Source organism: Momordica charantia, assembly GCF_013281855.1.
Source record: "Momordica charantia cultivar OHB3-1 chromosome 8 unlocalized genomic scaffold, Mcharantia_2.0 BLBB01000008.1, whole genome shotgun sequence".
Taxonomy (NCBI): domain Eukaryota; kingdom Viridiplantae; phylum Streptophyta; class Magnoliopsida; order Cucurbitales; family Cucurbitaceae; genus Momordica; species Momordica charantia.
Window position 1 is genome coordinate 10,497,000 of NW_028275166.1, and position 25,103 is coordinate 10,522,102.

At 31.0% G+C, this 25,103-nt stretch overlaps 2 protein-coding genes and 1 non-coding gene across 5 annotated transcripts; 2 read left to right on the top strand and 1 right to left on the bottom strand.

Moving 5' to 3' along the window:
- The first annotated feature begins 10,700 nt into the window (after positions 1 to 10,700).
- On the top strand, positions 10,701 to 13,843 carry LOC111021476 (P-loop containing nucleoside triphosphate hydrolases superfamily protein). The gene is made up of 4 exons (XM_022298464.2): positions 10,701 to 11,127; positions 11,616 to 11,756; positions 12,187 to 12,414; positions 13,391 to 13,843. The coding sequence occupies exons 1-4, from the start codon at positions 10,789 to 10,791 to the stop codon at positions 13,544 to 13,546; spliced, it is 864 nt and encodes a 287-aa protein (XP_022154156.1). The 5' UTR covers positions 10,701 to 10,788; the 3' UTR covers positions 13,547 to 13,843.
- Positions 13,024 to 13,130, top strand: LOC148209497 (U6 spliceosomal RNA). The gene has a single exon (XR_015793356.1). It is a non-coding gene; the product is annotated as a U6 spliceosomal RNA (small nuclear RNA).
- Positions 13,817 to 20,073, bottom strand: LOC111021475 (EEIG1/EHBP1 protein amino-terminal domain protein). 3 transcript variants are annotated; one of them, XM_022298461.2, is made up of 9 exons: positions 19,944 to 20,073; positions 18,456 to 19,385; positions 17,008 to 17,969; positions 16,357 to 16,654; positions 16,001 to 16,225; positions 15,474 to 15,647; positions 14,796 to 14,984; positions 14,548 to 14,661; positions 13,817 to 14,373 (listed from the first exon to the last, which is right to left on the bottom strand). In XM_022298461.2, the coding sequence occupies exons 2-9, from the start codon at positions 19,164 to 19,166 to the stop codon at positions 14,044 to 14,046; spliced, it is 3,003 nt and encodes a 1,000-aa protein (XP_022154153.1). In that variant the 5' UTR covers positions 19,167 to 19,385; positions 19,944 to 20,073; the 3' UTR covers positions 13,817 to 14,043. The 3 variants fall into 3 exon arrangements, with proteins under 3 accessions (XP_022154153.1, XP_022154152.1, XP_022154154.1); XM_022298460.2 differs by having other exon boundaries at positions 18,456 to 19,380; positions 19,944 to 20,069; XM_022298462.2 differs by lacking the exon at positions 19,944 to 20,073 and adding an exon at positions 19,682 to 19,916 and having other exon boundaries at positions 18,456 to 19,380.
- Positions 20,074 to 25,103: the final 5,030 nt, after the last annotated feature.

Here is a 25,103-nt window from a genome sequence, read left to right on the forward strand (position 1 = left end):
ACTTCTTCTTCTTCTTTTTTTCTTTTTAGTTCTAAATTATTCCATGTGGGATTTATTGTATATATATCTTTGAGATAATTTTAAAGAGGAGAAAAAAAACCCAACAAATAGCTAAATTCATTTGTTTAATTATAAATTTTAATAAAAATAATAATTTTTATATATTAATTAATGTTATTTTAAACTTGAGAAAGTTTTAATTTCTTATCTTTATTTTTAGTCATGAGCATCGATTGACGAAATTCATACCCAACACTTATTTCTTAAAATTTAGATGAACTGACAAATTTAGATATCGATTAGATAAATTAAAAATGAATGAATAAAAAATTGAAATAAATCAAATTTAAGAGATGATGGGACTGGTAATTGGATTGAAAATTCCCTATGAGTTAATGGTCTACATAATCTATCTAAAATATAAGCATAATTTAAAATCCAACGTGATATCAAGATACATTAATGCTTAGAGACTAAATAGACCTAATACACGAGAGGACAAAAGGAGTAATTTAACAAAATAAAAATAAAATAATCATAAAGTCCAAGAGGGGGGCATGCCCACTTTGCTTCCTTTGATTTTATTTTAGGGTAAGGTCAACATCTAAGCCTTGAATTGGAGCATGCAAGAGGCTATATTTAAGCCACATGATCACAACATTATATTAAATTAATTTAAGGAAAAAAAATTTGATGAATAGTGTGACAATTAATTCTCTACATGTAGGTGTTTGATTTGACAAAAATGTAAAATTGAAAATTAGATGCTAATTGAGATTACATTAAAATAATGTCCAAAAAAAAATTCATTAAAAATCAAATAAGACACATTTTCAATCCATTGAATATGACTCCTTTTTATTTATATAAATATAGGGTTTTATCTCTAATTTCGATAAGGCAATATTGTTTTATGCAATTATTATATTTATGAAAGTGACTATTTCTTATTTGTAGAAAATTATTTTATATTTATTATTTCTAAAGTATACTTTATTTATTAAATTTTTGTCAGTATATTGATATCTATAATATGGGGAAAAAGTTAATAAAATATAAACAAATATCATTAATAAATATAATGTTAATATTAATAATTTTGAACTTATTTAAAAAGAGCAAGACTTAATTTTGTTAATTTAAAAATTTGTTACGAATTTTTTTTATTGATATTTTCATTAAAATTGAGAACCCAACATTTAAAATATTGATTCTAATCATGTTTCTAGTGATATGCCATGAGGAAAAAATAAAATCAAAATTATTTGTTTATGAGATGAAAATCATTTATCTCTAATTAAAAGATAAAAGATAAATTAAAAATAAGAAAATAACTTTTGAAAAATGTTTGGAAAGTAATTTAGGTAAAATGAGTTATGAATATTTCAAATCAGATCAAACCCATTTTTATATTATTAAACTCCAATAATTGATGTAAAAAAAAAACTCCAATAATTGAATATTATACGAATCCAAAATTATTGAGGGTTGTAACGAAAATGAAATTGATGAACAGAAAAATCATTCAATAAAAATTGTCAAACTCAACTTTTTCTTTCAGCCCACTAGTCTCAACTTCATCACAAGAGACAATATGAATATTGGAATTGATCCTGGATTTTTTCTTAGGCTACTTATAATATATATATATATATATATATATATATTTTGTTCAATGGGCTTGACTATTCGAATCTCGAACTTTTTGATGAAAAAATTATGTATTAATTAATCAGTTGAGTTATATTTATATTTAGGTTAACACTCTAAGTCATAGGTGTACAAAAATTAAATTTTAGATTTAAATTTTGTTGACATATTTTGAAATCATGGTAACTTAAACTAGAGACGAATGAGATTATTTCTTCTCAACTAAAAACCTTTCAGTTTTCTTAAAAACTTGAGACTCAGGATTGTTTGATAACCAATTCAATTTTCTGTTTTTTGTTTTTCATTTTGAAATTCTAGGTAAATTTCAAAAAAAAAAATGGTTTTCAAGAATAGGTTTTTGTTTTTCAAAATCTCATTTCTTCTTCTAATACTCAACTTTTTTTTTCTTTCTTGTATTTATCTCTAAAAATTTTATTTTTTACTCTAATTATTTTATTTCTAAATTTCTCTCTACAAAATGTATTTTTTTTTATCTTTAAAATTTTCATATTTTGAATCGTTATTTGTCTCTCTTCAACATTTTTTGTATTTTTGTTTTTTTTCTAACAAGTCAGTTTCATTTCTCTCGCTAAACAATTAATATTTTTTCTAACTTTTTTATCTTGAAAATCTCATATTTTATAACTTTTCTGTCTCTCAATAATCTATTTTTTTTCTAAAAATTATATTTTATTTTCTCGTTCAATTTTCACTATAACTTTTATTTATCTTTGTTTTTATTTATTTTATATAAAAATTATATTTTGAATATTGTTTTTATCTCTAAATTTATTTCCACTATAATTTTTCTCTTTCTTTATAATTTTTTTTTAACATATCTTTTCCTCTCGACTTTATTTTTTTCTCCAAAACTTTTCTCTTTCTTTATAATTTTTTTTTTAACATATCTTTTCCTCTCGACTTTATTTTTTTCTCCAAAATTTTTCTCTTTTTGTCTTTAATTTTTCTCAACCTATTTTTTTTCTAAATATTTTTATTTATCTCTCTAAAATCTATCTTCCAAAAGTTTATTTACATCTCATGTTTCTACATCAGGGGAAGACAAAGATTTCCACAGGATTGGGTCCCAAAAATAGAAAACGCATGTTCCGACCCGTCCTCGATTCCATTTTTTAAATAATTAATATATTTTTATTACACTTTTTTTATTTAAATTATAAAAATAATTAAAAACAATTATAAAACCCATAATTTTTCTCGAGAACATCTCTCGGACCCAAGAATGAGGTGGAGACGGAGACTAAAAATTTACACGAGCCCGATAATGGGGGAGAGCATCCTCACTTGCACCCACACCATCTCTACTCTATATAAAATTTTCTCTCTCTAATATGTATTTTCAATTTTCTAACTTTTTAAAAACAAAAAACAAAAAATTGTTACCAAACATGTTTTTGTTTTTGTTTTTTAAAAACAAGAAACAAAAATGGTTATCAAACATATATGGTTTTTGTTTTTTTTAAAAGAGAAAACCAAAAATCAAAAACTAAAATGGTTATCAAACAGCGGACCCTTGATTATTCAACAAAACCCTTTGAGATAAACTATCTCAAATTTAGATTGGAAACCTTCCATATTTTTCCTCTTTTTATTTTTTTTTTCACAATCAAAGGTGGAAATGAAAGGTGGAAGTCATAACATATAAATGAGGGGAAAACAACAATGCAGAAGTTCGAACACAAAACCTCCCACTCTTATATCATGTTAAGGATGAATAAACCACCACTCAATCCAAAAACTTTTAAGTTGAGTGATGGTTTATCCATCCTTAACAAAAAGAATCTGTTTAATCCTAAACTTATCAGACGAGTGGTAACCATTCAAACTTGAACGTGTTCTCGTACAGTTTTTGTCTTGAAACTAGAAACATCTTGTCACTTAGAAAGATACTATTTTAGAGGTATGTTTTTAGTAGAATGTATATTTTTCAACAATTGTTTAAAAATGAAAATTTATGGCTCTTTTCAATACTTGTGTTATTTTTAGTTTTTAGTTTGAAATAATTATGGTTGTTTAGGACAATATGATAACTTCTTGTTTCTCATTTTTCGTTTTCTATTTTCTATTTTTTGTTTCTAATTTTAAAACAAGGATACATTTAGTAACCATTTCTGTTTTTATTCTTTTCAAAAAAGAAATAAAAACAAAAATATGTATGATAATTGTTTCTTGTTTCCTGTTTTTATTTTTAATTTTTTATTACAACTATGAGGTGGAGATTCGAACCCACGATTTCTTTATCAAAGATATATGTTTTAATTCGGATTTGCTTATTTTTATTTTGGTTAAATAAAATTGAGTAGATATAATATACAGTCGAGAATAATATAATTAATTCAAAAAATATATAATTTGCAATATAAAAATATAAATTATTAGTTTTAAATGAAAAATAAATTTTCAAAAATATTTTTAATTCTGCGAGGGGGTTCTGTTTCAAATGTAATCAATTGTGATGTTGTTCCTATCTAATTTAGTTCATTTTCCCTCAAAAATTTTATAATTTAATAAATATATATATATATTTTTTTAAGAAAATATAATAGATTTTTTTAAGGAATAATAGCTCTTAAATAAAGAATACATTTCCAAAACATTTTTAATTTAATAAATAGAAAATTAAATGAAAAGGTTATCAAACGGATCTTTAACGACCATTTTGATATTAGCTTCGTTGTTTGGTTTCTTTAACAAGAAAAGACATGTTTATATTACCATAATTTAATTCTATTAGTATTATTAAAGTTTTAAAAAAATTCTTAAAAACAAAATTTTAGTTTTTTTTTTTAAAGTAGTTTAAGAAATCATATATTCTTGTTGTGAAAACATGGCCAGGACTTCAAAAGGCGTATTTCAATAGTGAAAAGTTCAAATAAATATTTTTGTCCTTTTTTTAATAAAGGGACTAAAATAATTTGTTATTGAATAAGTATACTTTAATAGAATATAGAAGTTTTTTTTTTTTTTTATAGAGAATATAGAAGATTAATTAAAAGCAAACTCATTATCAAACACATAATAAAACATGCGTAGAAGATTAAATTAATGGATAAATATAAATAATAGGGGGATATAATATATATGTCGGCAAGGTTTGACACTATGGTGTGTTCCTTAGTGGAAAATATCTTTCATATGCTCCAAAATCATCTTAATTATTAAAAGAAAAAGAAAAAAAAAACCCTATTTTCTTTTAAAGTGAAATTTCATCAACCTTATCTAATGTATTCTAATTATGATTTTAGTTAGTCTAACGAGATCCGAATGAGAATTCAAACTTCCAATCTTTTAATCAACAATATATCTTAACTAATTGAGTTATATTCAAATTAGCGACTTTGTAATAGGTGTCTTTTTTTTAAGGTAAAAAACATGTAGGGTGTGGATTCGAATTTCTTAGGTTGATAATCTTAACTTCTAACCATTCTTCCTTATTTTTAAAAATGAGATATTAGTATCAAATGATTGATTTATGTTAGCTATTTTTAAATCTCTCAAAATTTATCGAAACTTTTTCAAATACCCAAAAAGGAACATATCGAGAGTTTTCTAGCCTTTAATATAAAATTGATATATTGGGTTTTTTTCAAACTAATGATCAAAGGAGATCGATCTTATGAAATTATGCACCCTGAATATTTTATAGCTTGTTTAGAAAGTTTCATATTCTTAAACTATATAATGAGCCATTGCTAGAAGGAATTATGCATTCCAAATATGCGAGAGGGTAGCACGCAGTTTGAGACGTTCTTAGAGAGGATCGCTGAAGAGCATTGGAGCTAAAATAGTTGTGTAGTGAGTGTTGGGATAAACACTTAAATTTATGAACCAATTATCTCCTCTTGTGTGAACCTAATAGAAAATAGCAAGTAAAAATAATAATCCAAACAAACACAGGACACTTTTATTGTCTCTACTTTTTCACTTTTATTGTATGTACATCCTGTAGTTTAGAAAGAAAATTTAAGGATACTTACATGAACCTCCAAATTTTTCAACCATTAGTATCAAAGTAAAATCTTTTAAATTTTCCCAACATAATATTTTATCTGGAAATAAAAAAATATAACTTGAGCTATTGATTTTCCTAAAAAAAATCATGAAACTTATTTTAGACACCTCAAAATTCTTTAAAACTTTTTCAATTACCGAAAAGAAAAAAAAAAGGAAAAAGAAGTGATGGTTAAAGTCAATAAATGCGAGTAAATAAAGAAATAAATAAAAGGAGAAAAATGCGTGGGGAACACGTGGGTCAAGGGAGGCTTCGATTAAAAGTCCATAATGGGCGGCTACATTGAGGTCGGCCCATTTGTTTTTTTTTTTTTAATTACACAATAATCCAAGTTCCAACTCACACTTTATTATTCATTATAAATTTATCTAAAGATCATTAAATAAATTACTAAATAGATCATTAGAAATGAAATCTCTAACCAAAACAAATATAGCTCAACGATAATTGACATATATCTTCAACTAAGAAACTGTGAGTTCGAATCATCTCCCCAACAATTTGTACTAAAAAAAAGAAATAAAATCTCTAAAAAATAGTATTCCTAATTCTATGTAAAAAAAAATAAAACAGAGAGAGTTTTTAAATTTTGATTACAAAAGGAAGATTGTGATAACGAGAAAAATATGAGGATTTTTAGATTTGGTCCAATCCAAATATGAAAAAAAATAATAATAAAAATAAAAAACAAATCTAATCATTTAAATTTAAATGAAAATAAAATTCAAATGGAAAAAATATGAATCTCATTTTTTAGGTAAAAAAAAGAGACTTGACCTAAAAATTAGATATGGCCAACGATTAACTTAAGTGCCTTCCAAACAGCACAAAATAATCGTCTATTACACGGCTCACTAATTCTACCTCGAACCAATTTTCTCTACAAATATTTCTTAGCTTAATAAAAATGAAATTGGAAAATAAAAAGTTCAGAAGGAGGTGGAGATGTTCGTTGCTCCAACATTTCAACCAATCAAAATTCTTTTAACTATAAAGATAATTTGAAAGTTTTGAAAGTTTTTGTAAAAATAAAAGTAATAATAAAAAAACAGAGAGAGAGAAATTTATTATTAGGGTAATTAATTTATAAATAGCGAAATTGCAAATAGCTAAGGAAATTGGGATTCGTGACCCATCTTCTTTATTTTTTCTATTTATTTAAAAATTTCTTAATGTTTAAATGTAAAATTACTGCAGTATCTTTATGTTTCAAAATCAACCATCTCTCCCTCGTCTATAAAAAAAAATAAATTTCTTTTCAATCTTGGTTCCTTCTACAAATCTCTCACAATAATCCATTACAAACTTAAAAAATCTAACATTTAAACTTGAAAAATCAATTACGAATAGAAAGCAATCTAACTCAAATAAGTAATTAAAATTTTAATATAGACAAAATGAACAAAAAAAGTTGAAATTACAAAATGAAATATTAGATATTTAATTGTTTAATATGGAAATTCGAATGTACATAATTACATAAGATTTGTCTGAATTTAATTAAAAAAAATCAAGATTTCATAAATCTCGGATCAATATTGCATTAAATACCTGAGATTTAATTGACAATAAGAGGGCTAATAGGAGAGAGAAGACAAAAAAAAAATTGGGATGGTGTTGATCCAGTTAGGGATAGCACAAACCGAACCAGCTTAATTTCGGACTGGGCTAGTAGTCATCCTAGTTTTTTTTTTGGTCTTCCCTCCAAAGCCCTATTTGTTGTCAATTAAATCTCCGTCATTTAATGCAATATTTGTCCGAAATTTATGAAATTTGAATTTTTTTTTAATTAAATCCGGACAAATCTTAAATCTTTTTTTTTTTTCACCCTACCCTAATTTATTTATTGGAGGATTTTTTTTTTTTTGGTTTGGTTATTAATTCTCAATTGGTAATCAATTCCTTAAATTAAAATGTTAATTTTTTTTTCTGTATTAGATTCAAATTAAAAACAAAGGGTAAGGGTTAAGGAGAGAGATTGATGGATAATTTTACTCTAAAAAACATGGATATTTTGGTAAATTTACAAAGATAAAAAGTGGAAAATAGTGACAAATTAGAGTCAATGGGTCACACACTGTTTTTTTTTTTTTTCAAAAGAGGTCATAAATCCAAAATGAATTATTGGAGGGGTCATAAATCTCAATTTCCGCGAAGATAGGCAACTGGTTAAGGCATATGTCATTTCATTTTTAGTTCAAATCATGGGTAAGTTTTCCGCTTCTTGAAAATGTTTATATAACTTTTTAGAACAAATAGGTAACAAAAATTAAAGAAGAAATGATCTTTGGTGATACAGCAGACTTACAAATACAAGGAATGCAGGAAAAACTTTCGACAAAATCTGGCCTCTAGAGGTCCTTGAGGACATTGACGAGTTCGTTAGCAACCTATTCATTATGAACTATAAGTTTACATGGGATCAAGAGAACCGTCTCCGAATGGACGAATACTAGCTTCATGTGTCTTTCGGATGCCTTCAATCAATTCCTCTGCTTCTGCGAGCTCCACTGAACGTGTGATTCTCATAAATGATTCTAACCACTGACATTGTATTGTCATTTGCGTCTCTAATAATTACTCATAATCTCACATTTTTAGCTAGTACACAAGTACGTGAGTTAAGGTCGAGTCTCAGCCAAATTTAAAAAACTAAAACAAATTTTTTATAACTACCCTTTTTTTCTTTCCAGGATGTGGCATAGATTTTGAAAATTTTCAAAAAACCATATAACAAAGCAAATTTACATATGGTAAAATAATGTATCTAAGATTATTTTTTTAAAAATATTTAAATTTTACGAGAATGATACTTACCATTAATTACTATTAATTAATAACTTATATATTTAATTAATAAAATGTTATTTTAAAAAGTTAGAATAGGAAAAGTTCACTTTCTTTTAGTACTAGGAGTGGGGATTCGAACTCACGACATTTTGGTGAGATAGATACCTTAACTAATTAAGCTAGGTATAAGTTGACATATGAAAAGTTCACTTAACTAAATTAAGTTAATAATTATTATATTTAATTATACTATATTTAATTTAAGAATATAAGAAATCTCAAAAGATTTATATTTTTTTTTGTATAAAAAAATTTATAATTTTAACATACATACATATTATTTTATTGCTTTAAAAGTTAATTCAATGGCTTCTAAAAAAAGGTTATTTCAATGGTATGAATTTAATATCAAATTTGTGAGAAGTGAAGTTATTTCATTAAAAAAAGTAATAAATATGTTAATTCTATATTCCATGTTTCTACCTCAATCAAAGAATAATGTTGATAATACATTATAAATATTATCACATGTATTTTAGTAATACTAAAAATTAGTCTAAAATCTTCCTAAAATTTTTAGTAAAGAAAATGTAACTGGTGAAAATTTAATTCGGAATTAATGAAAATTTAATTGTACTTTTAAGTTGATAAATGTATAAAATCTAAAGAGTGAATATCAAGAGTTGGAAATTTTACTTTTTATTCTTTTAAAATCCAAAGATTTCATTTTTCATCATGATTAATTATGGAATGAGTTGGAAATTTAAAAGTTTAACTCTTACCTTCTCTATAATTATAATAGAAAAAAAAAAGAAAGAAAAGAGTTCTTCTACCGCTCCCAACAATTTTACTATTTTAGCTTTAATTTTTTTCTACATTTAGTTCTCTCCCATTTCTTTTAGTTTTCAAGTCTCGTTAATCTCGAAAGTAATATTGTGTGACATGTTACGATACCAAAATAGTAATTTTTTAAGAGTACAGAGATCAAAATAGACGTTTTAAAAATAAAGAGATTAAAATGAACAAAAATTGAAAGTATAAGAACCAAGACAAACATCTTGAAAGTACAGGACCAAAATAAACCGAAACTTAGTATATAAAAACAAGGGTAAATTGCATATACCACCCTTGAAGTATAGTAAGTGTTACAATTACACTCTTAAAGTTTCAATCTCGAACTTCTGCGAAAGAAAAGATTAAACCCTCGAACTTTCAATAAAATTGGACCCTCTAAATTTTTTATTGTAGAAATTAAATCTTAAAATTTTAAAAAAATTGAATCTATTAACTTCACGATTCTTTCCGGCAGCCAAAATTCCTAATCATGTCTCTCGCTCTGCTCTTCCTTCTCTTCTTCTCCATATTTTCCTGCGCTCTTTCATTTAAAACTAAAGATAAACTTGTTTTCTTTCATGGGTTTCTTCCCAATTAGTCTGAAACGGGAAGAAAAGTCCGTTTTATTGAAAACCCACAGGAAAAATTTAGTCTTTTTTGGGTTGGGTTTCTTTAATTTGATTTTTTTTTTTTGCTCAAGTGAGTTGGCAGTGGCACCCTTTTTTTTTGCTAATATTTTGTGGGTTACCTTCTATGTATCAGGATTATTGAGGTGTGGGAAAAGTTACAGGGTTCGATGGACAAATTAATTAGTTTGAGAGCTTCCAACTCTAACTCCAACGGTGGGGATTTGATCTACACGGCATGGGAGAGCTTCCAATTTCCCACCAACACCATCAATAACTTCCAATTTCATTGATCCAATTTTTTAAAAGAAATTTAGGATTTAATTTTTATTTTGGGTGCAATTTTATCAAAGATGAAGGGTTTGATTTTTACTCTGGAAAGTTTAGAGTTTAATTTTTTCATTTTACAAAAATTTGAGGGTCTAATTTTTGCAATTGAAAGTTTAGGGGTGTAATTGCAACAACTATCCTACTTTAGGGGTGATTTATACAATTTACCCTAAAAACAAAAATAGCATTTTTAACCTTAAAATACTACGCGCATTTGCACGTGGCAACATATCAGGTTATATAGAGTGTGGCATGTATATATGACACGTGGCATCTGAAATAGGGGATCCAATCACCAATCTCTAATGACAGCACTACACGTGGCACTTAATCTCTCCAATAGAGACCTAAAAGACAGGGGGAAAGAGCAGGGCATTTCTGTAAATAAAAGCTCATCCAATGGCATTTTAATCTCCTTTCACGTCTTAGACCTCGCCTCCCATTTTCTCTGAACCATTGAAAATTTTCTTCTTCTTGTTCTTCTCTTCCCCTCTTTCGTCTTAAACCCCAAACTTCGCGGCCGCCATGTCCGTCCTCAGCCGCCTCCGACTGGTGGTGCGGCCACTCCGTCACGCTCCGATCGCGAGACGATCGTACGGATCTGCGGCGGCGCTGGAGGTGGATTACGATTATTACGATGAGGAATTGGAGACTGTGCGAGGAGATCGGAGCCAGGGCATGGCGATGGCGGACTCTCAGGGCTGGGTGCCCAGGAGAGGAGTGCAGTGGGTGGTGTTGGGAGACCCTGGGGCCAAGAAGCATGTCTACGCCGAGAGGCTCTCCAAGCTTCTCGATGTTCCTCACATTTCCATGGGCAGCCTTGTTCGCCAGGAGCTCAATCCTCGCTCTTCTATCTACCAGCAGGTTCTTGTTCTTCAGATTTCTCTCAACTTCGAAATTGACGTCTCTGAATTTCGAATTTAGTTGCTGAAATTCTAGGAAGTTTAGAAGGTTTCAATTACCTCAAAATGCGATTTTCTCTAGTTTTTACTATTAAGTTCTTCAAATTTAAAGGTTAAGTACGTTATGATATTATGTATGCTTGTTAGATATGGTCTGATTTGGCTAGGCATGAGAAACAAACAGATGGTAGATATTTGAATGAAATAGTGTGATGGATTTAATATGTTGCTTCGCATAGAGAGTATGTTGTACGTGCTGCAATTTAAAGTTTTAGAATGTATGTGAAATTTGTTAAAATTTAAAGATTAATCTACGAAGAAGATGGAGTAATTGATGTGTATTTGATGACAAACTAGGAATTTTGTGAAATCTTGTCTTTGAATCAATGGGAGAGGCGACTGTTCTCAAAGATAGATTTGTGAAAATTTTCCTTCTTGTGTTTGTATCAGATTGCTAGTTCAATAAATGAAGGGAAGCCAGTTTTGGAAGAAATCATTTTCAGGCTGTTGACAAAGAGGCTAGAAGAAGGTTATTCCAATGGTGAATCTGGCTTCATTCTTGAAGGAATTCCAAGAACAAGAAATCAAGCTGTATGTCTCTCTTCCTTCATTCTTGGGATGGATTTGGTTGAAATTACTGTTTTTAACCAAGTAGTTTGAAAAACTCTTAGAAAGTAATGAAAAGTATTTAAAGTGATTTGTGATGACACATTTAGGCTTTGTTTGATAACTTCTTTACTACGTTTTTCACCTCTTTATAACCTATCTAAATTCTTAGCCCAATTTTAAAAACAAAAACAAGTTTTTAGAAACTATATATATTTTTTTTTTCATTTCAAAATTTGGTTTAAGTTTTGAAAACGTTTTTAAAATACCGATAACAAGACAAAAGAATACATAGGTAGAAGTAGTGGTGGTAAGCTTAATTTTCAAAAACAAAAAACTAAAAACAAATGGGTTATTGAACGGGACCTTAATTAATCTTCTTCAAACCGTGCTTTAAAAATGTTCCAACTTGCAGGAGATTCTTGACCAAATTGCAGACATTGATTTGGTGATTAATTTCAAAACCAGTGAAGAGGCTTTGATCAGAAAGAGTATAGGATCTGGAAACTTCTCTGGGTTTCATGAATACAGCACCATAAGCAGCTGTGGGAGTAATTCAGATCTTCAGCCACAGGACAAAGAACCAAAATGCCTTTCTGCTACCACAGAATATTCCTGGAAAGAAATGACTTCTATGGAGCAGGTAACATTCTCAACTCTTTGGTACCCATTCAAATATTTGAAATCCAATAATAAAAGGCAGTCATTTCTAAAGCTGTGAGCCAAATTAAAGCATGATATATTTTGCATGAAATCTTGCTTTTATAAGGTGCACAATAGAAAAATGCAAATAGTTTGTTATATATGAAAGAATAAATAGAAATTTAAGAAATTAGAGGTTTCATGAGAAAATATTCTATTAATTTAAGAAATTAGAGGTTTCATGAGAAAATATTGAGATTTGTTTGGTATGCAATTCAAATTTTGTTTCTTGTTTTTGGACTATGTGATCCATTCTGAAAACAATATTTTTATATTATCAATGTTTTTAGATTTAAATTTTAAAATTTTAAAATGTAAAATTCCATTAAAAATGATAAAAACTTTAATAAACATACTATTTCGTATTATAAATCGTTTTATTTTATGTTATAATTATATAATATTGTAAAATAGTAATTATATAAAATTTATAAAATAGGTGTTAATAAATTAATTAATAATATTTTAGATTGAGCTAAATGTTTATTTGGTAACTACCACTAATTTATAAATGTGTTACTAAACATTCATCGAACAATTTTTTAAATTGAGATTCAATTTTAAATCTCCTTTGGGACATTGGAATGATATAGAGAAGATTAGCATGGCCTCTGCGTAAGGATGACATGAACTAATTGAGAAATTTTCAAATCTTCTACTGAACACAGTCGAAAACATAAAAAATGAAATACACAGGGTTTCATTGAATCCCTTATTTTCTGATCATTTACCAAACACACCCCTAAAAACCTCTATTGTCTCCCGTAACTGTCCTCAAGGCAGGCCTTCTCGGAAATTAGTTGAATTAGGTGTACACCACAAGGAAGATCCAGCGATTAAACAAAAGTTGTGTTGCAATTTTTGTAGTGTTATATGAATTCATTCAATATTGATATGATTTCTTCCTTTTATTTCAGAGGAAGCCATTGGAAGATTACTACAGAAGACAGAGGAAACTAGTTGATTTTCAAGTAACAGGAGCACCTGGAGAAACTTGGCAAGGCTTGTTGGAAGCCTTACATCTTCAGCATATTAATGCTATCAGTTCTTCTACACACAAGCTAACCACATGAATTTGGCTTTAAATTTTGGTTGTTTTCTTTTTTTTACCATTCCGGCGTAGTAGTAAATATAAATGTGAGAGTGAAATTGACATAGCACCACCCAAGCTGGAGTTTCCCCTCCAGCAAGTATATCAAGTTTTGAAGCTTTGTTCCATTAATTACTTTCACTTTTTAACCATTCTTGTCTGAGCAGACAAGATTGTGAGTTTTGTAATGTAGAAGTGAGAAATAAGTGAGATATAGAGAACATTTTGTATGACCTTTCTTTTCTATCATGGCTTATGAAGTGAGCATTTCAACTGCTGACATTAATTCCAGTTATAGAATTTCTGGCCAAAAAAATGGAGCACAGATTGAACAGTTCTACAAGAAACTCATATTACTCTATACAGATATACAGTCCCCAAACTCACTGCCTTAACTTCTATCTAAGTCTAACATTGTAATCCAGCTGATATTTTTTTTTCAAATAGATAAGGGTTCTAACCATGAGAATGGATTACTTGCTATTCACCCCATACATCTCGAAGAAGTTCGTACCTTGTAGCATTTTGGTTGCGATTTTTCTCAGAAGTCCTACTCGACTTAGCTGGAGTTGATGGAGAAACTGTGGTGTCGAGAATAGAAGCAAAGGGTGAGCTCAACTCATCCAGCTCATCATCGCTGGTGTTAGATTTTCTGAGCACTGAAGACCCACTTCTTCTTAACTCGGGCTTTGTACTGACCTCGCCAATGAATGCCGCTACAGAAGCTACCGAGGGTGGATGATAGACGATGGGAGCTGCTGCGTGCGGGAGATTCATGACGAACTTGTCGTCGACTTCAGATGGATCCTCCTGGGGTAGAACAAGGAACTTAGATTCTAAAATGTTATATCTGTAGTAAATAAAATAGCATAAAGAGGACATGCATGCAGTAGCCTTGGAATGCCAAACAATTTCACATTAGGACTGTGTAAAATAAAGTACTAAATTAAGGACCAAAATAATGAATATCTATGCTCGATTAACCTCGATATCCAGAGCTTTGAGAACAGCATCAGGGATTGGCTCTTCGCAGAACTCATCTGGAACAAAACATTCGAGAATTCGCTTGATTACTGGTGCACCAAATGAAGGGCATACCTTCAAAGATAAATTTCATGAAATGAGAATCAATTGAGAGTTGAATAAATGATTTGACAAAGGGGAGACCAAACAAAAGGATCCTAGAGATGTACCAAAAGGGGAGACCAAACAAAAGGATCCTAGAGATGTACCTCTTTTCTTATCGATTGGTTCAGGAGCATGTCCTTTGGAAGCATCATGAGATCACTCAATGCATTTAGTAGATGGAAGGACTTGAGGGTAGTGGTATCTTTCCCTTCATCGTTATCATTTTCGTCTTCACATTGATCATCATCGTCCAAGCCAAAAAGATCGGTCAACCATCTCGACCAGTTTCCAATCTGATCCATAAAAACACAGCTAAGGTCCTAAAAGCATCTTTGAGAAAGATCAAATCACTAGATTTCAATCTAATGCACAAAATCACAGAGCTAATGCATTAATCATCTTTGAGAATGATAAAACACTATGAAATTGGCTTCAGAAAAATATGAAAGTTTAGGAGTGCAAGCACATATTCTATTGAGAGAAGGGAAAACGTTTCTTCCGTCATCTGAACAACAAGAAAGACATTTGAAATGCAATATATTGAAGTTATGATCCGTGTGATGTGTTTCTAAGCAATATATTGAACTTATGTGTGCAATAAAATGGCTTTCTCACTAACTGAATAAGACTAGGAACTATAAATAATTAAGCAGGAAACAGAGAAAAAAAATAAAGAAGAAAGTAGTTCACGGGAAAGAGATGCAATAGTTTTGAGGTTATGGCAAAAGAATCGTCTCAAGCCAATTTCATAGCAGACATCAGCTGGGAAGTGGAAGGCTTACTGCATTCTTAAGTAGTGCGCCAGCCCCAAAACTCGATTTCCCAACTGGAATTGGGAGAACTTTAGACTCGCTAATGGGGTCGGATACAGGATCAGTTGGCATCTCATCAGCAGAATCACGGAGAATGGCATTGAACATCGCTGTATCCAATCTAGCAACACATTGCTCCATTATCTAGTCACGTAACAAAGATGTATTATAATTCAACTCTAAAGAACTATGACACCATTACACCGAAAAATATGTAAAATATTACAAGCTCTAAATCCCCAAGTTGTCCATACAAGCACAAAGTTATAGTTATAGCTACTACCTTGAACTGTCGGCCTTCTCATATTACTTATTTTAGGGGGAGAAAAGGCTCCCTTTTATCAAACAAAATAATCATGAACTTCAAAAGTTGGTAAATATAATACTAATACTTTCAATTTAATTGATATTTGATAATATAGACTCTCCCCCTGCTCACTAATTCGCTTCTTAAAGAAAATAATGTGTTTGCTTTAGCCAAGTTCGATCACACATACCAATCTGGACAGAAGAGGCAAGCAACCACACTCATGTCCCCCAGCTCGGACAGGGCAAATTCTTTCACAGGCATCCTTGAAAGCTTTCTTCCAAAGGTCCAATGAGAAGTTGCCTTGATCGTGATCAACTGAACTAGAACTTCTCTTATAGCTCTTCCTTGAGGTTGGACTGGAAACTTGATTAATAGTTTTTGCTGTTGTTGACTGCATGTGTGGAGTCAATGTCTGGAAATGGAAGTAAACACGTTAAAAAGTCATAAAATTTTGTGAAGTTCTTTCAAGATTCTGATTTTTCCCAGGCTATTATTATTTTAATTTCAAGGGGCAGAAATGTAGGTAGGAAAGGCATTAAACACCTGCCACCATATGGACTCGATGACACGGGAGAAGATCCAAGCCTCAACCTTCTCTAAGGCAGATGTAAAAGTGTGTGCGTCTTCCCAGTCATCAGAACTTCCATGCCTGGCATTCCCATTCTCTCTTTTGTTTGGAGACGATGCTTTCCATTTTAATGTAGATGCCACTTTACTACTTTCTTTGTTAGCACCACTTTTGGTTGTATGAGATCCTGAAGAAACTTGCAGTTTCCGGCTCACAGCATCCTGACTTATTATTGTTCTCAGGACTATTGAATTTGATAACCAGAAAGTCAATCTGTAAATTGTAGTTAGATAATGTGTTAGTCGGCATCTTAGCTTGCATTCAATAAATGTAGCATGTCCTGATCACTGGTCTGAGTAAAAATAAATAAATCGAGCAACTTCACCCTCCAATTATTTTGAAGTCATTTGATTATTATTATTATTCTTCACCAAACTTACTAAATCTGAAAGTTGGTTCCAAAAGAAAAGTGAGTTCCAATACACAATAACCGTGAAATTGCAGCTATCGCCACAATTTTTGGTTCGCCAAGCATTTGGGCTTTCCAAAAGAAACGTGCAGTAGATGGATAGTGTAAATTATTTTTAAGGGAAATATTGAACATCATCATATCTAAAAGAAAATACCTGGGCACGTCATTTCCACAAGCTTTTGCTATCAAAACAAATCCAGAAACAATACTTCTAGCAGCATAGGCCTTCCGTGACTGAGAGCTTTCTCTACAAGAATGAAGATACAGCCTTGAAAGACGCCGTGCAGGAGCATTGACCTTATTCATGGAACTTCCATGTTCAGCAACTATAGAGTAAAGAGCTGCCTCAATTGCTGCTGCTTCTCGCAACTCTCCCTCAAGCATCTTTATCTTGTGTTGTAATTGCTGGACTTTGCTGTCCAAAATGGAATTTTTTGTATCCTTTGCATATGGTTTAGAATCCTTTCTTTCATTTCTTCTGATACTTTCCAAGCTATTATCTGAATATCCTGGAGCACCAGTTTCCTCAACTCCAACAAGCTGCTTACTACCAAACCCATTGCATTTAGCTGATTCTAATGGCGATCGAACCGACTTCACATGCTTTAATCTGTCATTTTTCTGAACTATGCTTCCACGTCCGGGAGATATTGCATGGATTCCCACATCATCTTGTCTAGCTAAGATGTCATCAGCTCCATCCTCTTTTGTTTCAACATTTGAAGCTTCCTCATAATCCATTCCATTGAATTTCCTTCCATTACTCTCCTTACCCGAATGTTCAGCTTTTTCAATCTTCACATGGTTGTGGATATCATCCTCATGCTGTTCGTTTTTTGAAGATGAAGAAAAGTAAACTGTATAACTTTTTCTACCATTTTTTTCAAGGGACATTGAACCAACAGTTGGGGAGCTAGACATAGAATTATGACCATTTTCAGGACTCCCAGGACCAGAGGATAATTCTATTGATGAAGAAGAAGATGAATTCACATTCAAATCTCCATGTGCTCCATTCTCTGGTGACACATTAGATTTTTCAGGCTCCAATTTTGAAATGGAAGCATGCTCCTGTCTATTATCAGTAGTCCCATGGATCAACGTACTCAGGCCATTCTGCAGATTCACATCAAGTATGGTTAACATTAAATCCTATGAAGCAGATAATAACATAGAGGAGATGGGAACAGATCACCATCAGGCTCGGAATCTAATTACTCTTTGGGCCACCTAAAAAGTCTTTAAATATAATGTTCACGTATTTTAGGATAAAAAATGTGGTTGTGAGATCGAAACAGACCTGAGATGTTTAGAGCACTGATTAGATCGCTGATTTTTGGGCCATTATGAAATTGTTTGTATATAATGTTAATGTAATTTTAAGGGAAAAGTATGACTACACAATAATGCATTATCGCACAAAAGTATAGTTATTGGTAGGCGAGACAGCCTAGCTAGAGCTAAAAATGCCTCAGTTGATGCTTAAATTCCAATGAAGACTTACCTCAATAGTATTCTGATACAATAAAAGCCAGACGCTGGTAATATACAGTCACATAAAGCAACATGTAGAGGGGAAATAAAATAGATACAAGCTAATACCTCTTCAGTTTGAGGTGGTACACAACCATCAGGTTCTAAAGCAGAAGAAGTCGTCATGGAAGAGTGAGACGAAACATCATCATCAGTAAAAGACGCAATCTTATTTGGATCAGCATATTCTTCATGCATAGCAGCTGAAACAGATTCGCCTTCGTAACTGTCCAATGACATCCTCCGGGACAGGGTATCCTTAAGTGAGTTATTGGTCCGTCCCTTGTCAATTGGCTGAATTTTAATGGACAAGATTGGCTGAAGTGTGTTCTTGAAGTTCCTCTGGCAATGCATTGGAGTAGTAACAGATACTGTCTCTCTCACAACACCAAATTCAGCTAAGTCTACGGTGGCACTAGCCAACAATTGGCCTTTTGCAGTCTTTTCTCTGCGAGACTCAAACAAGTTGAATTCTAAAATGTTCCTCTGGAATGTATCAGCATCCTTACCTCTAACAGGCATGTCCCTTACCAAAGCCACAGGTAACTTAAAAGATTCGTTGAATTCAATTTTTCCCTCACCAACTATAGACCCAATGGTTGGAACAACAAGATTAGTAGATCCAGAGTGGCGATCGCCATTCTCCCATTGAATAAACACAGAGCGGAGGGACGTAAGCGACTGTGAGGGTGGCCAGGGTTTTATATCCTGAACATGGATCCTATAATCAGCTTGAATAATGTCACCCCTCCTATGCTTTCCTTTCAAACCGAGCACCATTGTTGAAGAACAAAAGCAGAACCCTCAATACACAAATTTCTCCAATATGATCAAAAGGTAATATAACTACGTCACAGATCAATCACCCAACGGAGAAAATCCCATAACATCTAATGCTGAGGAGAAACGAATAACCACACTTGATTTTCGGAGCAATGTCGAACGACAATATCTTGTCCAAAACGAACTCTTTCGGATGACCATCAATCAACGCCTACACTAGAAAAATGAGTGAAATCAATAAACCAATAATCGCAGGCCACAATACCAAGCCATACAGTAATCAGTTAAAAGAACACGAAAGTAAGGCATTGCATTCAAAGATTACTCCGTTTCCTCGCATCCAGAATAGAAAATCCATAGCCGCAAATAGACTAACGAAGGGGAAATTTTCTACTCGATAGTTTATTTCGGTTGAAGATCAACAACTAAACTTCCGCTCGAGCTAAAAATGAAAAGTTGAACTCAGTGTATTTCACAGAAATACAAAATGCATAGATGAAGCCGGTAAGTACCTCCCCAAAGCTACTCCAATACTCGTCAGATCCAGATCAAATGCAATCGTAACACAATCAAACACTCGAGAAACTCAATAACAGAAAGAAGCTCAAAATCATTTCAACGGAGCAGAATGCAACAAATTCAGAGTCAGTTCTTCAATTCACAGCAAAACAACACCGAGAAAACGCAATGTTGATTTCGACGTAAGGAAAAGAAGAACAAGAAGGTTGGAGCTAGAGAAACTGGCAACAATGGCGGAGAGACGGTGAAACTTACCGTTCGCAAGGGGACTGCTCAACCATCCTCCACTGACAGTGACAGAGACAACATCGGTGGTGGAGAAGACGCCTGTATTAAAAATATAATAATTTATAAATGTACTCAAAATAAAATAAATGTTAAAATAATATTTTTGGTCTCAGCTTTGATATATATATATATATATATATATATATATATTTCCGTTGTACTTTCAACAACTTTATTTATTTAGTTATTTTCAAAATATTCATTTTTGTTCTTTTTAAAATAGGATCATTTTAGTCCTTATTTTCCAAATTTTAATACAAAAATATATCCAAAAATTATGTTTACATTTCAATAAATATTTAGTGTAGTGTCACTTTGAAAATTAGGTGACTAAAACGAATATTTTTGAAAATAGATTGTCTAAAATGAATCAAAGTTGAGAATATATGAACCAAAATCAACATTTTGAAAATACCGTGACTAAAATTAACTAAAGTTTAAATTACATGAGCCAAAATATAATTTTAACATAGAATAAAATAAGATTTAAATACTTTTTTTAATTATACTTTCCAATTTTGTTCATTTTAATTCATATATTTTCTTCTTGGTTCTTTATTTTTTAAAAGTGACCATATTAATTACAATTTGTAAAATTTTAACATATATTTTTACATTACTGTATTTTAAGAAATATTGTGAGTAAAGTATCATTTTAAAATTGTGATTGAAATAAGTTATATAAAAATAAAAATGAATAATTTAAAATTGTCCACTTTTAAAAATAAAAGACAAAATTCAAAAAATACATGTACTAAAATAAATTAAAGTGGAGGGTAGGTCCACGAAAATAGATTTTAATCCATAAAATAAAAATAAAGCTGAAGGAATTTTCATCATTTTTCATGATTAAATGATAAACCCAATAATGCAGCGGGACATAGATTTATTTTTTGGACTGATTAACCTTATAAAAATATCAAGAAAATTACTAAGCTACAAATTAAAATAATTAATTAAACGAAAGAATATTTTTCTTGTATTTCTTTTTCTTGTCTGAATTTGTATGTGATTACGAAATTGTCGGTAGCACACATTAAATTCTACTTTTTCTTTTTCTCATTTCTCACGCAATTAATTAAATAATATCAAGCTATTTTAATAAGATTAAATCTTTGTAATGGAGTCTAGCGCCAAGAGAATTAGGTGAATTTTCTAATAATATTTTCAACTCTTACTTCACCGATCATACTTCAGTTATTATATTTCTCAAAAAAAAAAAAACTTCAATTATTATAAAGAAATTATAATAAAGGGCAAAAACCTTTACTATATTTATAAATATCACACATCCTATAAATGTTGGTTGATCTTTTCGAAAATTACTATATGTGTAATTATCTTAAAGTCTGAATGATGTTATTGTTTTCAATTTTATTAATGAACTTTATTTTTAACTATTTATGATTCATATTTCTCATTTCTTATAAACATTTTCAAATTTATATAGAAGTGAAAATATAGAAGTGTTGAAAACCATAAAAACAAGTTTTCGTTTTTATTTGATCCAAAAAATAAATAAATATATTATTTTATCATTATTCAACTCATAATATTTGAACCCTACAATTCTATATTTACTTATTAAAAAAGAGAAATTGAAACATTACGAACCTAATTTATCGGGTTATAATTTATGGATCTTTACTAATTAAATTATACAAAAACAAACATAATTTTTTAAAAACATAAAATTAAAAATAAATGGTTATGAACCAACGTCTAACCTTTTAAAGTTGATTGGCTAGATATATATAATCTAAAAAATTGGCTAGATATATATAATCTAAAAATGTTATAGACCAAAATTTTAATTTAATTACAACATTTAGCATTAACTAGAATTAATTTTTAAAAATAAAATATAAATAGCGAAATGGTCCCTTTTTTTTTTTGAAAGCAACAAAATCAACAAAAGAAAAATCCAACTAAAATGGTATCAAATAGCCAAAATAAGAAAAAGAATTGTGGTTTTCATCCTGATATTTCAGCAAAATTCTAATTTTTTGTTTTTCCTTTTATTTTGGGGACAAATATTAGAGGGAAATAAAATAAAATGTGTAGATTATTATTTAAGGAAAAAAAACGCAAATACGACACCGTATTGCTCGTAGTTCGATGTGGTTTCACCAGCTCCCCACGTTGGCTGATGGCGACGCATTATTCACTGGCTTGCTTTTTCCAACTGATTAAAATTACAGTCCACGTCACCCGAGAATGTCATTCCACAGTTGCAGCCACGGCGCGTGGAAAACACGGCCGAGTTGAAACGAGTTGAATTGTTCTAACTCAGTTGAAACGAAGACGCGTGTTGGGCAGTTCGGTATATAGCGCGTGGATGAATATAAATAGCGTAGAGTAGACTTTTAAAAAATACGCGTCGCTTTCACTGAACGCCGTGGGACCCACTTAACTTGGAACGACGCCGTTTTTGTGTTGTGGACTCTGTTCTGATATAGGGGTATTTTCGTAAATACAAAACGAATTTTTATCATCTATGTGCTATTCCTTATTTATCATATACTCATACATGCATTATTTTCGATTTATAATATATGCATTATTCTCGAATTATATGTTACATTATTCTCAAAATTTATCTTCGATATAATAATTCAGTTGAGTTCCAAATTAGAACATTTAAACAAACTTTTCTCAAGGGAAAAAAAAACATTTAAACCAACTTTGATGGTCCACAATTTGGGACGGGCACTGTTAAAATTCTTACTATTTTGATCTGTTATTTTGACTTTTCTCTACTTTAATTCGTCTATTTTTGTTAAATTGACACATGTCTTCGACTAAAAGATTTTGTCATCCAATTTTCACCCCCACATATTGTACTTAAAAAAACTCTTTTAATTGGTTCTTATATTTTAACTTTTGTTCAATTTAGCTTTTGTATTTTTAAAATTTTTTATTTTGGTATCTATACTTTAAAAAATAACAAATTTGGTCCTTTTTTGTAAAATTTTAAAACAAATTTTATACCCAATAAAAATATGTTAATATAAATTTATGGCTACATCTCAAGAAATTCAGTAAGTAAAGTGTATGTACAAATCTTGATTGAGATAAAAATAAAAATGAACGGAGATGTGTTATTGAAACTTACTTTTAATGTGGAGTTAAAAAGGATTTCCATAAACGTACCATCATAAAGAACTCCAACGGTCTAATTAAAAAATACTAAATGGAGAATAGTAAATTTATATAGTAGCTAGTCGTTGGAGGTATTTATGTGGAACATCTAAATTTATGTGTAAGATGTTTGACAGCATACTAAGTTTGAGTAATATGTATCCCATCATTTAAAAACCTTATCTTAAATTAGGGTGTGCACATTGTTGGCGAGTAAATTTGGCTTAGTTAAATTACCCACCACTATTATAGACACATGCAATCCGAGAATCGAGTTTGTATGAAGCATATAGTGAGAGGTAGGGTTTTTGACATAGCTTGATTACGAAATCTCTTTCCCTATTTATAATATGGAAAACCTTTCATGTTCCTAATTATCTTCTTTCTTTGAATTACTTAGATCCCCGAGATATTGAATTTGATGGCCTAGTTCATCAATACATGAGGGAAATTGTCGAGGTTAAGGAAACTCTTGGGTCGAGACTCAAGGGTTGCCGACCAAACCGTGGACGCGAGCCCTTGGGCTAGTTAGTCCCATGGTCACTATCCATTCGTGTGAGCCTGCCTATGGGTCTCGACCCTCCAGGTACGACCAAGGAGTTAGTCGACCTAATAGGCATTGTCCTTCATGTTCTGTTCAAGGGACTCAGCTCTTCGGGACTCGATTCATTAATTTATATCTCTAGTACTCTTGACCCATGCAGTTCATATACATGACTCGTAGGTTAAAAACCATTTTTGATCCTTGTATGTACTTCTATTGAAGTAGTAACGATTTAGTCTATTAACTTTAGTTTGTAATGATTTAGTCTCTATACTTTCAAATTGCTAACAATTAATTAGTATATGAATTGTAGTATGTAACAATTTAGTCTTTGTAGTTTAAAGTTGTAACGATCTTAGTCCGAATTGTGATTTTTTTTGTTAAGTTTCTTATATATGTAAATTGATAAATCGATGAGAGATAAAATGTGTTTCTAAATTACAAATACTAAATTGTTATATGAAAAAAAATTGATAATTTTAATAAGATTTTTCGAGGTAGGGACTATGACGGTGACCCACGAACCAACAATAGGGATGTGACGACAACAACCCGAGTTGGTGGCAACCTTCTCTACTGCGGTGCAACACCCAATTGATGACAACCTATGTACGATGGTGTGACGACCATTCAACAAATCCACAAACAATCTCGCAACAATCGTAGTACTATCCGACAACGGTGGCGGCACGCTTAAATCTGACAAACTCGAGCAGCGACCCTCTACATCGACGTCAATTCGCGGCATACCACCCACGAATGTGATGGTGCGGACTCTGCATACGCCGGATTGTATCATGAACCGTGAATAACAAAAAATATGGAACGTCGATTGTTGGAGGTGATTTCTCATTGATCACAGTGGCAGTCCCTGATATGATAAGAAATGACAAACCACCCAAAGTCAACAAAATTAAAATTCATCATCTTGGACTTTACTCAACAGGACGAGCGTCAGCCCCTTTATGGATTGGGGGAGCCGACCTTACCCTTCACACATCAACACCTAATTTACTAGTAGAGCTTATCAAAGGACGACACTCCGTCATGATTATTATTTCTCCAACATATTCCACAACGGGACGGTGTGAACTTTAAAAAGCCATTAGAGGCTTATCGGACACTTCGTCGGAAGCTCCAACCTATAAATAGAAACCTCCCACTCCTTTCTAGATACGCGAAACTATATCATCTCTTGAATGTAGCTCGAATATTCACTGACATCCCATTCTGTTAGGTCAGTTTCCATCCGAACTGAGGTTCGCAGACTTGATCAAACATGATGAAGAAAAACCCATGAAGAAGCTTCTCGGAGGGGGCGGCGGCGACTAAATGGTATAATGGAATTGATTTAGCAAACTATGGCAGAGAAGTATTGGAAAAAACAGAAAAAAAAAACGCAGCAGAATCTGGGGAAGAAGGTGGAAGTTTGTTGATTTATG

Excerpts from the sequence above, each read along its gene's own strand:
- LOC111021476 (XM_022298464.2), top strand. The coding sequence starts at position 10,789 with ATGTCCGTCCTCAGCCGCCTCCGACTGGTGGTGCGGCCACTCCGTCAC. Across the intron at positions 11,128-11,615 it reads GCTCTTCTATCTACCAGCAG|ATTGCTAGTTCAATAAATGA; the intron begins GTTCTTGTTCTT and ends TGTTTGTATCAG. Across the intron at positions 12,415-13,390 it reads AAATGACTTCTATGGAGCAG|AGGAAGCCATTGGAAGATTA; the intron begins GTAACATTCTCA and ends CTTTTATTTCAG.
- LOC111021475 (XM_022298461.2), bottom strand. The coding sequence starts at position 19,166 with ATGGTGCTCGGTTTGAAAGGAAAGCATAGGAGGGGTGACATTATTCAA. Across the intron at positions 16,655-17,007 it reads TGTGGAAATGACGTGCCCAG|ATTGACTTTCTGGTTATCAA; the intron begins GTATTTTCTTTT and ends TACAATTTACAG. Across the intron at positions 14,985-15,473 it reads GCGCACTACTTAAGAATGCA|ATTGGAAACTGGTCGAGATG; the intron begins GTAAGCCTTCCA and ends TTTATGGATCAG.